At 31.9% G+C, this 12,660-nt stretch overlaps 1 protein-coding gene across 3 annotated transcripts in view; it reads right to left on the reverse strand.

Annotated features, from left to right (window-relative positions):
* LOC111497793 (serine/threonine-protein kinase ATM) overlaps positions 1-12,660 on the reverse strand; it is a 60,029-nt gene that overhangs the window by 2,327 nt on the left and 45,042 nt on the right. For all 3 annotated transcript variants that reach the window (XM_023148765.1, XM_023148757.1, XM_023148750.1), the window contains 21 exons: positions 11,807-11,873; positions 11,659-11,733; positions 10,704-10,820; positions 10,166-10,330; positions 9,994-10,092; positions 9,691-9,842; positions 9,329-9,530; positions 9,187-9,234; positions 8,447-8,530; positions 7,192-7,275; positions 7,004-7,084; positions 5,707-5,796; positions 5,568-5,630; positions 5,350-5,490; positions 5,203-5,259; positions 5,008-5,067; positions 4,207-4,301; positions 3,993-4,101; positions 1,477-1,566; positions 611-690; positions 457-535 (listed from right to left, as the gene is read on the reverse strand). In XM_023148765.1, coding sequence (XP_023004533.1) covers positions 457-535; positions 611-690; positions 1,477-1,566; positions 3,993-4,101; positions 4,207-4,301; positions 5,008-5,067; positions 5,203-5,259; positions 5,350-5,490; positions 5,568-5,630; positions 5,707-5,796; positions 7,004-7,084; positions 7,192-7,275; positions 8,447-8,530; positions 9,187-9,234; positions 9,329-9,530; positions 9,691-9,842; positions 9,994-10,092; positions 10,166-10,330; positions 10,704-10,820; positions 11,659-11,733; positions 11,807-11,873 — 2,038 coding nt within the window. The remainder of the gene's footprint in view (positions 1-456; positions 536-610; positions 691-1,476; positions 1,567-3,992; positions 4,102-4,206; positions 4,302-5,007; positions 5,068-5,202; positions 5,260-5,349; positions 5,491-5,567; positions 5,631-5,706; positions 5,797-7,003; positions 7,085-7,191; positions 7,276-8,446; positions 8,531-9,186; positions 9,235-9,328; positions 9,531-9,690; positions 9,843-9,993; positions 10,093-10,165; positions 10,331-10,703; positions 10,821-11,658; positions 11,734-11,806; positions 11,874-12,660) is intronic.

Below are 12,660 nucleotides of genomic sequence, written 5' to 3' on the forward strand. Positions count from 1 at the left end.
TTTTTTTTTTTTTTGGTTCTTTTTTTCTCTCTTCTCCTAATAGATGAAAGTAAAGAAGTAACAAAATAGAGATCATCTCCAGTATAGACCGAGACAAATCAAATCAACATTTTGTTACTTTAGAGTTGATTGCATCACAGCACAGGGTGTTTTTGAACAATCCTTAATCTAGAAAAAAGGAATGTTAATGTGGTAGATGTGTAGTATTCACAGGGCCGCTAACCACCTTAGTCACCTTTGTCATTATGGGGTTTTACAAGGAAGTAATTAATTAGAGCAGAACAATGTCTAAACACATCTGAAGATTACCTATGCAATGATGTTCTACACTAGGAGTTTTTGTCACTTAAAGATCGTAGAACGAGGATAGAGAACATACAGCAGAATAAATATATTAAAGAGAAACTGAGATGTGTGCTATGACATAAATGAAAGGAACAAGCATAGAGTACTTGCTTTTGCCATGTAATCTCTGCATTCAAGAAATGACCAATCTCCTATTCTGTAGCGACCATGAGCTCCTCCATTTCTGGTGCTGAAAAGTTTTAAGGATCTAATTACTTAAAGAACCAATCCCACGAATGAGTAAACACCACTGGAATTTACTAACCTCCCGATAAGATATTCTCCCAGAGGAATAGTTCCATCCACCCATTCAAGAACACCAGCACTTGGAGTAAAGGGAACAACCTAATTGATAAATAAAATTAATAAAAATTATTGGATTATTTACATGTTGAAGAAAATATATTACACTTCTATATGATTCCACATTGCACATTTTCACAACAAATTCAAAATTTTGTGAGATCAATTTACTATTATGTTAACATAGTTGAAAGTAACAAAGAAACATAGCCTATTGGCAAGTTACAATCCATTGTTCATCTAGGCAGATAAAACAAAGCTAATTTTGTCCATTTGAGCATAGTTAAGCTAACTAAGACATTGTATCATTGACTAAATGTCAGAAGTTTGAATCCCAACTCTCCTTTGTTGTTGAACTCAAAAAAAGAAAAAAATCTTTAATGAGGTGGGATTAAAAAAGACACATTGGGCAGATGATAAGCAAAATCAATTATACAATTTAAATGTCACACTCCCAAATCTAAACTTGGAGCCTTAATGAAAACATTCTTCCACCTTGACATGTAATAAGAACTTAGATTGTGCTAAAAATTGGGCACTTGGAGATATGGGCAGATGGATACGGAAATGGCCAGAACGGAAAAGATGCCAATATAATATAAGATGACTCATATGCCAATTTGAATAGTCAGGTTGCTAAAAGGTCAATTTCAAAGAAAGAAAAGTAAGAATCTAAAGCATAAGAGTTTAAGACATAACATTTCAAACCAATTAATTATATGAGAGAAAAAGAAACGGAAATAGTTATATATATATATATAAATTTTTTACTTATAATTAAACTTCTATGCCAAAAGGAATTTCAACTTCATCTTTTTAGAGGGATACCTTGTATGTCCGTATTCCTAGTCTCCGCCTTTTTGTGTCTCGATGATTCTGCAGAAACGTGTTAACTAATCCAAAAAATTGTTCCATAACCTGCAAATGATCAAAAGTTTTTGACTTCCATGGCAAGACATTTATGCCCAAACACATACATAAATACACATGATAAAAATTTTAATTAATTTAATTTTTAAAAATTTCCCTTATTTCTTTTTTTTTTTTCTCTTTTAGATAAAAATAACTTTCATGGAGAGAAAAAAAGAAAAAGTAACCTAACAAAAGAATACACAGGTGACAATACAAAAGATATAAAAGTATATGAGTGACTAAACTCTTTATCTTAGCATTGACGTAACCATTAGATATTTATAATTCGATTCGTTAAATGCTTTTTGATTGCTTTTCTTCCATTCATGATTTTATGTGCTTATTGCATATAACCTTTTGGCTATATATTATTTGAATAATTGGTACAAGTTTATGCTTGATAAAAGATGATTTAGACTAGAATTTAATTGCATTGTTGAAAGTTGTTTCGACATGTCAACGATTACGATTCCTTTAGAGGTTGCAAAAAGAAGAATTCTTAATGTCTTGCATATTATTAAAAGCTAATACAGATGTCAGTTTTATAATCTTACATGAGTTAATTGTCCACATGAGAGTCCATTATTTCATATTTGACTTATGATTTATTTGCATGATCAGTGTTCATTGTTTACTATAGTTGAGTCGTTGGTCTATGAGTGAAATCAATTTCCTAAGATATTCTCTCCAGATTTATTTCCATATTTTATTTTCAATTAAGCTTAGATTCCATCATTCGATTTCTTTCTCTAAATAAAATTGAGTGATTGTATTTGTGATATTTAAGTGAGTTAGTACCCCAATTATGAGGGCGATACTCGTTCACTAAATCACTATAATAAAACTACACTAGTGGTATTACATTGCAACTAAGCAAAAGAAGCTTGTAAACACTCAAAGCATGAAAATTAATCTATTCCATTCACTATAGATATATAGACAGGTGTACAAGAGTAACCTACGTAAAAGAATGTAAAAAGACAATAAAAGATAATGTATTAAAACATTTACAATAATACAACTATAACTACACTAATATAAGCACTCTAACAAACAAACGAAAGTGTCAATTTTTTTTTGTGTAATCCCATTAAATAAGAGAAGTAGTCAACTTCCCTAATTTGCCTTGGATTTATTCTATTACCTAGTATCTGTATTTTATTCTGTTATCTGGTATCTAGAGATTATTTCTATTACCTGACATTTAGGGTATTAAGATTATCTAATTAAGATTTATCAATAATTGAGGAAGTTCCCACAACCCAAAAGACGGATGACCTTCAACCCATTCGATTGTCATACCGACTCAACGAAAAAATCACTTTCTCAAATGGTCTCAAATCGTGGGCATGGACCTTAATGGAAAGGGAAACTTCATCAACCTTCATAGCTACTGATCTTCGACCAAACTTATATGGAGCCTTCATTTCTATGGTTGACAAATTTATTCAGAGTCTTCATAGCTACCGATTTTCCACCAAATATGTTAGAATCCTTCATAGCTATTGATAATTTATTCGGAGCCTTCATAACCATCGTTGAAGTCGTGCCTTGATATTGAAGTCGTTTTGTCGAAGTCATGTAGTTAATATTGTACATAAACCTACTCGTCTAAGCTGAGAATAAATGATATCTATTACCTAGTTTCCTCCCTATTTTATATGGTTGGATTTATTTAGATTTTCTGTTACCTAATATCTAAGAATTATTATTTAGATTTACAGTTACCCAGTATCTAGAGATTTATTTAGATTACTGCTAAGTAGTATCTACAATATTTAGATTATTTAGATTATCTAGTGATTAAAATTTAGTTAGCTTTTCTCCATAAAAAAAATGAATATGTTTTTCTCTGAAAATAAATAAGAAAAAACAGGAGTCCAATTTAGGCTTGCAAGAAAAAGGCTAACAAACTATCTAAATAAAACAAATAATGGATGAGTTGTACCAACTTGTACCTAAAAATGACATCTCTATAGGGTCAGGGAATTTTTTGTCATGAAGGTAAGATCTAAGAAGTATGGGATGAACACAAGACACATAAAGCAAACACACATTCCTCGCAACATTTTCTAAAATAGTAGGAACAATCATGAAAAATGCTTTTATGTTTATGTGCGGTTCTCATATTCAAATGTATTTTGAATTCACGTACCATATAAAAGAAATGATTAAAATATGGCTGTATAAACCATTATGCTATGAATATTCAACAAACTATTGAGAGAAATGGTATCCTCATATCGACTACTCGACAACTTAAGCATCAAATTTTTCTATATATGGACAGTTAAATTAGTTCAGAAACTACCACCATGGAATATGCAGAGTTAAATTTTGCTAATTTTACTCGGTTCAGAAATTATCAGCGTGCAATATGCCAGGTTTATGTTTCTAATAAAATTTTATGAAAATGTGGGCTAAATTCTTACAGCATCCTGTCGCAAATCATCATTTCCTGATTTTGCAAGTTGCCGGTATATGTGGCCATCAGAACCTTCACATTCAATCACTTTTGGAGCGTTTATGCCATTCATTATCCTGCATGATTTTTTTTAAAAATTACTCGATGAATTTTTCCAGATACCACAAAGAACTTCTAAACTAAAACTAGGTCTTAAGAAGGAAAGAATAACAAACACATACTTAATGGTATCAGCCAAGCCTTTAAAATATGGAAAGGAGCCTTCCTGATACTGACAACTTTGGTCAACTGGAAAGGTAGCCGTCACCACAGGTACCTGATGGAAAAATACAAGGTGGAAGAGAAGTTAAAACATTCTACCATGAAGAAAAGAGAACTAAAATTTCGTATAGAAAGGCAATAAAAAAAACAAGATAATGACCTTTAATTTATATACACAGATGTCAAAGAAGAAAAAATATGGACGTTCCCAGGTGCTTTCCAAAGATGAGAACATTAGTTCATTATATAACTCATTTTTTTTCATTTCAAGAATACAAGACATCAATTTATGAATTGGAAATTAATTTTGATGCCATAACATAGAACTGGATACATCATTACAGCCTCAAAGGAAAGAATTGCTATTTCATGATTCTTCATTCAATACCAAATTTAGGAAATGAAAAACAATATTTATACTTGACTCTTTCCTCAAGTAAAGACTTGGTCTTACTGGGCAAATTGAGTTATCAATGTGGAATTTCCGGCTATCATGTTACCAAAATCCACAGCCAATTTCTTGGAAATAAAACATATATAAAAACAAATGTATAGAGAACAGGCAAGGCCTAAATGTCTTCAAATAGATCAAAATTTACCAGATAAACTATATTAAATAAAATCTCTCTGATTTCCAGGAAAAATAATTAGATTACTGATACGATCAAAGAACATTCCTTTAAACATGCATCTTGAATCATGAATTGAATTACGAATATTAACCAAAAACCCTAACCTAATAAATGGAGAGAAAAACCTACAAGTTCCAGTGGCCGAAGACTACGCAGTTCTCTTGGAAGTATCATCCTTTTATTAGTATCCTGCCGTGCAATTTAGGGAAAAAAAACAATCAAACTTTCACAAAAAGTCGAAGATAATATTGAAAAGAAAACTAGCTAGGACTTTTTATCACAGGGTGGAAAGAAACATAATTGAAAATTCTTTTCACGACTGACCTCTCTCCTTGTCTCCAATTCTGCAAGCTTGATATAAATTTCCACCATTTGCTTGACCTATGTTAGTAGGTTTAGTTTATATATGCATACACGTGAAATTTCAACATAACCATATATTAAAGAAAAAATCAAATTTTTATGAAATACTTGTTTAATCAGAGCTCCATGGTAGGATGTTAACTCCTTTAATAGATATTCCGCTGCAAGTTTTTTGTCCATATCCACAATAAATGAGTTTCTGCTGCGTTGTTTATCTTTGACACGATCACCGTTTGCCAGGGCAAGAAGCTGCAAAAATCAGTTGAAAAAAATGTCTAAAAAGCAAAGTGAAAGTATAACATTGACAGAAAAATTTAGTCAAATACCTGATGTATTGTGTGGTACGGATGGTCTATAGCCATTTTTTTCACGAGAGAAACCAACGCTACCTGCACAATTGGAAGGTCTCGTCAAAATAAACCCATACATCAAATGCCAATAGAAACTTACTACTGCCTTAAGAACCTGAAAATTATTTGTGCCTTGACCATCCTTCGAGCAGCCCATTCTTGAAGCAATCTGGTAAACTAGAGGTATAAATTTATACGATTGAACCTACAAGATTTTAAAATTATATTAGAAACTTATTTCTTTTCTTAAAATATGACATGAATATTTTTAACAAGAAACAAAACTTTTCATCAGTGTTTGACCAGTTAAAAAGAGTACAAAAGTGCCAACTCTACAAAGTATAGACAAAGAAAAATAAAAGAAAACAAACGAAAATTAAAATAACAGTAAGATAAAGAACACCACGAGAAGCTTTGATCTTGATGAGTTTGAAACAATCTTTTTAATCAAGGAGCTATCTTCAAGATCTTTGGTTTCCTTCAAACCAAATATTCGAGGGGCCGTTTGTTCAGAGGGGATCCAAGATTTCCATGAAATGGGCATTTGGATTACTCCGTGTGTTTTGTAGAAATATAGTAACACCTAGGTATTTTGAGATGCTCAGACATCTTAGGATGCCTATAAAGAAGGCATCTAACTAATTTTGGATGTCCTTTTGAATCATGGGTTTTTAAGATTCCCATACCTCTAGTGACATTTTGCCCTTCATTTTTTTTATACGATCTGCTTTCATGATTTTTCTTTATTTCACATTTACTTTTGTTTTTAGTAATAAATTAATGTATTTATGCAACAAAAAAAAAAAAAAAAAATCCTATGTAATTAATTATATTTATATTTTACATTTAACTATATTTAATATTTTTTAAAAGTCTGAACTGATATAAATTAATTTGTTCCCCAAAATAACAAATAAGATTAGTATACACTAAATTGATATAAAAATAAAACATTATATATATATATATTATATAAATTTAAATTGTACTAAACTAACATGTAGGTTACCTAGAGATTTGTAAGGGCATTATTGGTATAACAAATAATATTAAGACATTCTCATACACAAATCTTGCAAAACACACAGTTATCTAATATCCTCATACATTCTTATAAATTATTCTTTTTAAACAGACACAATTATAAAAATTCCAAACATCTAAAGATTCAGTTATCTAGATTCCCAACAGACAAACAAACAAACAAACAAAACAGCCCATAAGAGAATTGCCTTTCATGCATTGTTCCAAAGGATTTTTGCTTTTGATGGAAAAAAAGGGTATGACATTAGTTAAATTCTCAACATAACAAGAAAAACTTTTTTTAATTAGTTGCAGCTTATGTGTCAGCAATTGTGCTCCGCATAAAAACAACGTGAAAAGTATACTGATCAAAAAAATTGTTGACATACCTCAGCAATTGTGCTCTGCATGTTATTTATGACATTTTGCCTAGAAGAAAGACTGAACCATAGTGAAACTAACCGAAACACCTGGAACCAGTATATCCCATTAACGGAGAAAATTGACCAATCATCAGAAAACTTCAGTAAGCCTATTGACTTTGTCTTGAATGGAGAACTGGACAATTAGTACATACCACTCTCACGTCATATTTGTCTCCAACCTCCAAGCATCGTTTATATCCTTCTAATGCTAGGCTAAGAAAATTGTCTCGGTCATCCTGATACATAAATTGCAGGAAATAAACAGCAGCCTTTGATGAAGTTGAATGTAAAAACAAAGAGTCTAAAGCTCCATAGAAACATGAAGACGTGAAGAATGGATTCTATTTTGGATACATGTCCTGAGTCTGCAACATGCCCCTTGACACTTTTACTATACATAGAAAGGCTTGACCCTCCGATTACATAGCAAACTACTGCTTAATCTACTCTAAGAGGCTCATCAGCCATTTAGTGTCCCAAGATGAGTGTCAATATTGCATTAGTGTATAATTAATTTCAATTTTAGCAGTAACGGATGGGCTGGACATGCTTATATGAACGAAGAAATGAGCATGAGCAAAAAAAGTTAAAAAATACTAAAAATAGAAACATTAGATAAAAGATAAAACAATTATTGGTCACTTGGATAAACAATATTTCGTTTACAAAAAGAAGAAACGGTCCCCGAAACTGTAGGAAATCTTTAACACATTCCTTTGATCTTCTCAACTCCCTGGGTGGTTTGGTGGAGTCCCCTTAAAAGTTTTTGTTGGCCTTAAAAGTTTTCAGTGGACTGTTTCTGGTTTTGGTGTGGTTTCTCAAGCTCTTCCATGCCCTAGTATTTGGTTTTATTTTTTCTTTTTTAGTTTAGGTGGTTTGGTGGTGTTCTTAGGCTCTGGTAGTTTAGTCTTTTTTGTGTTTATCATCTATTTTTGCCATTTCCTTTGGTGTCTTCTTCGGATTTTCGTTTTTGTTCTTCTTTCAGGTTGCTTACTTTGTCCAGGTTGATATCCTTGAGCATTAGTCTTGTATTATTTACTCGATGAAAAGTTTCATTTTTTATTAAAAAAATATTTTAACACATACAAACACACGCACACACATACATAAATATATATATATATATATGTTGTCAATAGATATAAAGAGAGAAATAATGACAATTTTTGGAATACTTAATGTATTTCATGTCTACAGATATTGAATTATCAGTTAAAATATTTGTCCTTGTCCATGCTCCAAAAATGGACAAAAGCACAAATCAACATACCTGCAATTTGAAAATTGTACAACAGGTTTCTGATTGCAATAGAGTAATATTTCAGATGGTCAAATCACAAATTGAACGTAAAGTATGAAAGCAAAGCTTAACTAGAATACTTTTCAACTATGGAGAATCAAAAATACCTGCAATTTGTTGGCCTCTTCCCGGTCCATGGAAAGTTGTTTTTGTAATTCTTGTATTTTTACTGTTAAATCAGTCTTCTCACCCTATATCAAAGTGCAGATAAAAAAGGAATAAAAAGTTGTATTCAGATAGTATATAAAAAAAGAAAAAGAAGGAAATACATGGTCTTATAATATAGGTAAAAATCCCAATGCATGAAAAATAAAATAAAATGAACAATAAATTGTTACAGCTAACATAAATATTTTCCACTAATATATATTGAGAACAAACAATAAAGGTAATATATCTCCTCATATATATACAACAATATAAAGTTAAAATGTTTAGTACCTTGAGGTTAGTTTGATAATAATTTATTTTTTAGTTTTCTACTTCTAAATATTACTGGTTTTCTATTCTGATTTTTTAAATCTTTGTATAACTTGAAAAAAGAATGTTTCCCTAAATCTATTTTTCACTGATGAAATTTGACAGAGATTCAAGTATATTTTAAAAAGTAATAACTAAAAACACTACAAGTTTTATTTAGGATTTCTTGACAAGACTTTATAGAAACAAAATTATTATGAAAGAAGGCTTCCCACCCCAACGCCGAAAAAATAGAAAAAGCCAAAATTTGATGGTCATCGTGTTAATACTATTTACTGACTGCACAAAGTGAAATGACTAATAACACAAAATGTAATATAGTCGGGTGGGGAAATAGTTTTGAGAATGAGAAAAACAAGAGATGAACCTTTGTTGAACTTTTCAGTCGTCTAATGAGTGCTTCCAACTCCATTGTCTGTATGATCATAAGATATTGGTTCAAAATGATAATTAATTGTTCATTACAATTCCCCTTGACGTTTTATTCCATATTTTTCTTGAGTAAGTACCTTATGCTTCCTCAAACGCATTGCTGCTTGCCATTCATTAGAGTTGAGCCTTTCCTCATAACTCCTAAACAAAGCATCAGCATAGTGTGCAAGATGAAAATGAGTCTGGCTCTGTCTCCCAACTGACTTCTTATTTAGGGACTCTTGACCTTCAGCAAGGGAAACTGCAGGTTTTAGGTACTTCTCTAAAATAGTTCTTGAACTGCATTTGGGGCCAGACACACAAATTGCTTACAGTTAAAAACAGATAATAGTATAAAAGGTTTCACCAGTTTCGTCACCAAAATAAAATAAAACAAGACAAAATATATCAAGACAATTGAAAGATAGGAATTCCTTAATTCATGGACAAAATATATTACTTGCTTGATCTAGTATCAGCCAGCCACTTTCCAACCAAGCGTAATACATCTGAAGCTTCCTCGTTGGGTTGGAAGTGTTGTGAAACATATTCTGCAAGGCTAATTGCCATTGAATGCCGACCTTGGGCACGCAACAGCTTTGCTTCTTCAAGCTGCCAGTGCAAACGAAAAATTGCATAATTTTCTAATATTGGATCAGGTGAAAAGAAAACCACCATCACTTTTGAGTTTTGTGCACACGGTTGAACAGAATATTTTACATTGGTAAGTCCTCAAAACACAAGGGGAATAAAAGTTGTATACCATTCCAAGCCAATACAATGGTGAATTCTCTTCTTCTTCTCGAAGACAGAGAGACTTCAACTCATGTAAGGCAGCAGCCGCTTGAGAATACCTAGATCCCTGAAAATTAGAAGACTAGAAATCAGAAAATTGAACTAAGCTGCAGCTTCCAGATGGTATTGTATTCATGTACCTTGCGAAGGGTGGAAGCAGATTGCAAGAGATGTTGCACCATACATTCCTTACACCTCAAAATCTGAAGTAGAACTCGGCGAAATGCTATAAAAGGTTCTAACAAATCCATATGTAGCTGAGTCTTTTTCAGAATGCAGCTCCAATCAGAATTCAGCAATGATAACTAGATCAATAGTTAAACCTTGTCAAACAACAATCCTCAATTTTTGATAGGTATCTTGAGATGCGAACAAAAAGTTTATATGAATAAAATAGAGGTTAACATTCCTCAATTAAACATACGCTGAAGCATCATACTTATGTCAGGCAATAGCATTTTGTATATGAATAAAATAGAGGTTAACATTCATTTTGTCAGGGAGATTTGAATAATTAGATGACAGGATCAGTTGAGCAACTCAAACAATTTGGGGTTATAGTCTAGTTGATGAACAAAGAACGGGAACAACCCCTCGATACATATACAATTTTGCCTCCCAACTCTAAAATGCAAAACACAAGATTAGCCTAACTTTGGCCATAATTTACAACATTACCTGGTCCATTGTAGGAATTACATGATCTGAGAACACTTTCGGCTTTCCAGGAAAAAAATTTGAATCTTCAGAATCTGTCCAACGTAAGCCCCATGCCACACCAAGATGGTGATAGATCTGCATTGGTAAACAGAAATGGGACAAAATCTTATACTTTTCCTTTCTGTATACTGTTTACTGTTTTCCATTAAGAGCAATCCATTAAAAAATGGGTTAGAAGGCTTATTTTACATATTTTATCTTATATCTCCAGTCGATTAATAATGATAGTTCAGACACATGAGTTTGACAAGCATAGAGATATCTAGAAGGCAGTAATCATTCAATGAAATGGTAGGAATTATTGACTTCTATAACTCCCTCCTTCCACCACGAAGAAAAAGAGAGATCAAAATTGGAAAAAAAACTTCAGTTCCAGTTGGGTTTTAATGCTTTTAGAAGTCTCAATAAGGTCAATATGGTTTTTAATGTTTCAATTTGGCCCTTATAATTTTGTTATACCACTCGTCCCTACAATTTTTACCCACAAATTCACTTGATTTTCTCTGGTTTTTACTCAAATTACCCTAATATAAGAAGCTAAACCAAATTAAGAAAACACACTTATTACAATGTAAAACACACTTATTTCACATATTCGATTTGGTAACTACAAGAATAATTTGCGATCAAACCATAGGGATCAAATTGAAATTAAATCCAAATCATAATAACTAAATTGTGACTAAATTGAAAATCAGACCCAACTAAAAGGACTAATTTGACAAAAAAGAAAACATGCAAAAATTCATTCAATGTGCTGTAAAGCATGATGGGAAATCGTTAAAAACTAATATCTGGTGAGAGTGAAACACTCAAACCAAGAAAATCACTTGTTCTCCTAGTTCTGGGAATTGACGGGATGGTGCATCCTCCAGGACCATTTATCCCATGAAGCAAGATAGAAGTTACCCACCTGGAGCTTAATTATGGTTGAATATATATATTCGGTGCTCTCTTCACTTGCATGAGTTATGGACCACACTAACTCCTGCAATATATTATGAGTGAGTAAACATATACATCTGAGCTCGGACAATGCAGATAAAAGAGACAAATATTACCTGCTTTGAATCTTTGAATCTTCTGTAAAATTCATCAAAGTCTCCTTCTTGCAATGCCCGCAAACAACTAATATTTCAGAATGCAGAACCCAGAAAATTTGTTTCAGTGCTAGATACAAAATAAAACTGCTATTATTAGGTAAAATTGACCACAGTTTTGATAAATCTTTCTTGCGTTTATTAAGGGTGGGATTGTGAAGTCTGGGTTAATTAGACCATGTTCGGGCTGTGTGGCAAATGCGAGTAGAAATTCTGGTTTGTATTGGGTATTCATAATTAGGAGAAGGAATGATTGTAGAAAGAATGATTTCATTAAACTTGAGTTTGTATGTGCAGTAGAAAATAACTTCGGATCGTACAAAGAAATGATTTCCTTAACTAATTTAGATAATCAATGCATTCATCATTTGACATATCAAGAACAAAACTACAAATTAAATTTAGAATAATAAAAATATCATGATATTTACTCATGAAAGTAGCAAGTAATATTTTCTAAATGAAAAAAAAAAAAAAAAAGATGTATTTTTTCATACAATTGACGAGAAATATTTTTCTGAATATTAATTTTACTGAATAATTATTTAAATTATTCATGCAATTGCTTTTTAAATATTTACCACTGTAATGTGAGAGAGTGCAAAATCTATTTGATCACTCTTTCGATTTATGGCGCATAATGTACAGATTGATGATAGAGTGTGTGCAAGGGCTTGTAGGGTTATGAAATGCAACAAGAGTGGGAAAATATAATGAAAACCAAGTAAGAAGGGAAACTGATACGAGTCCAAAGGATAGCAAACCAAAAATTACTAAAAACGTACAACACTTCTGAAACAAATTGGGACGAAAGT

This window comes from Cucurbita maxima, unplaced genomic scaffold, assembly GCF_002738345.1.
Source record: "Cucurbita maxima cultivar Rimu unplaced genomic scaffold, Cmax_1.0 Cma_Scf00002, whole genome shotgun sequence".
In the NCBI taxonomy this organism is placed as follows: domain Eukaryota; kingdom Viridiplantae; phylum Streptophyta; class Magnoliopsida; order Cucurbitales; family Cucurbitaceae; genus Cucurbita; species Cucurbita maxima.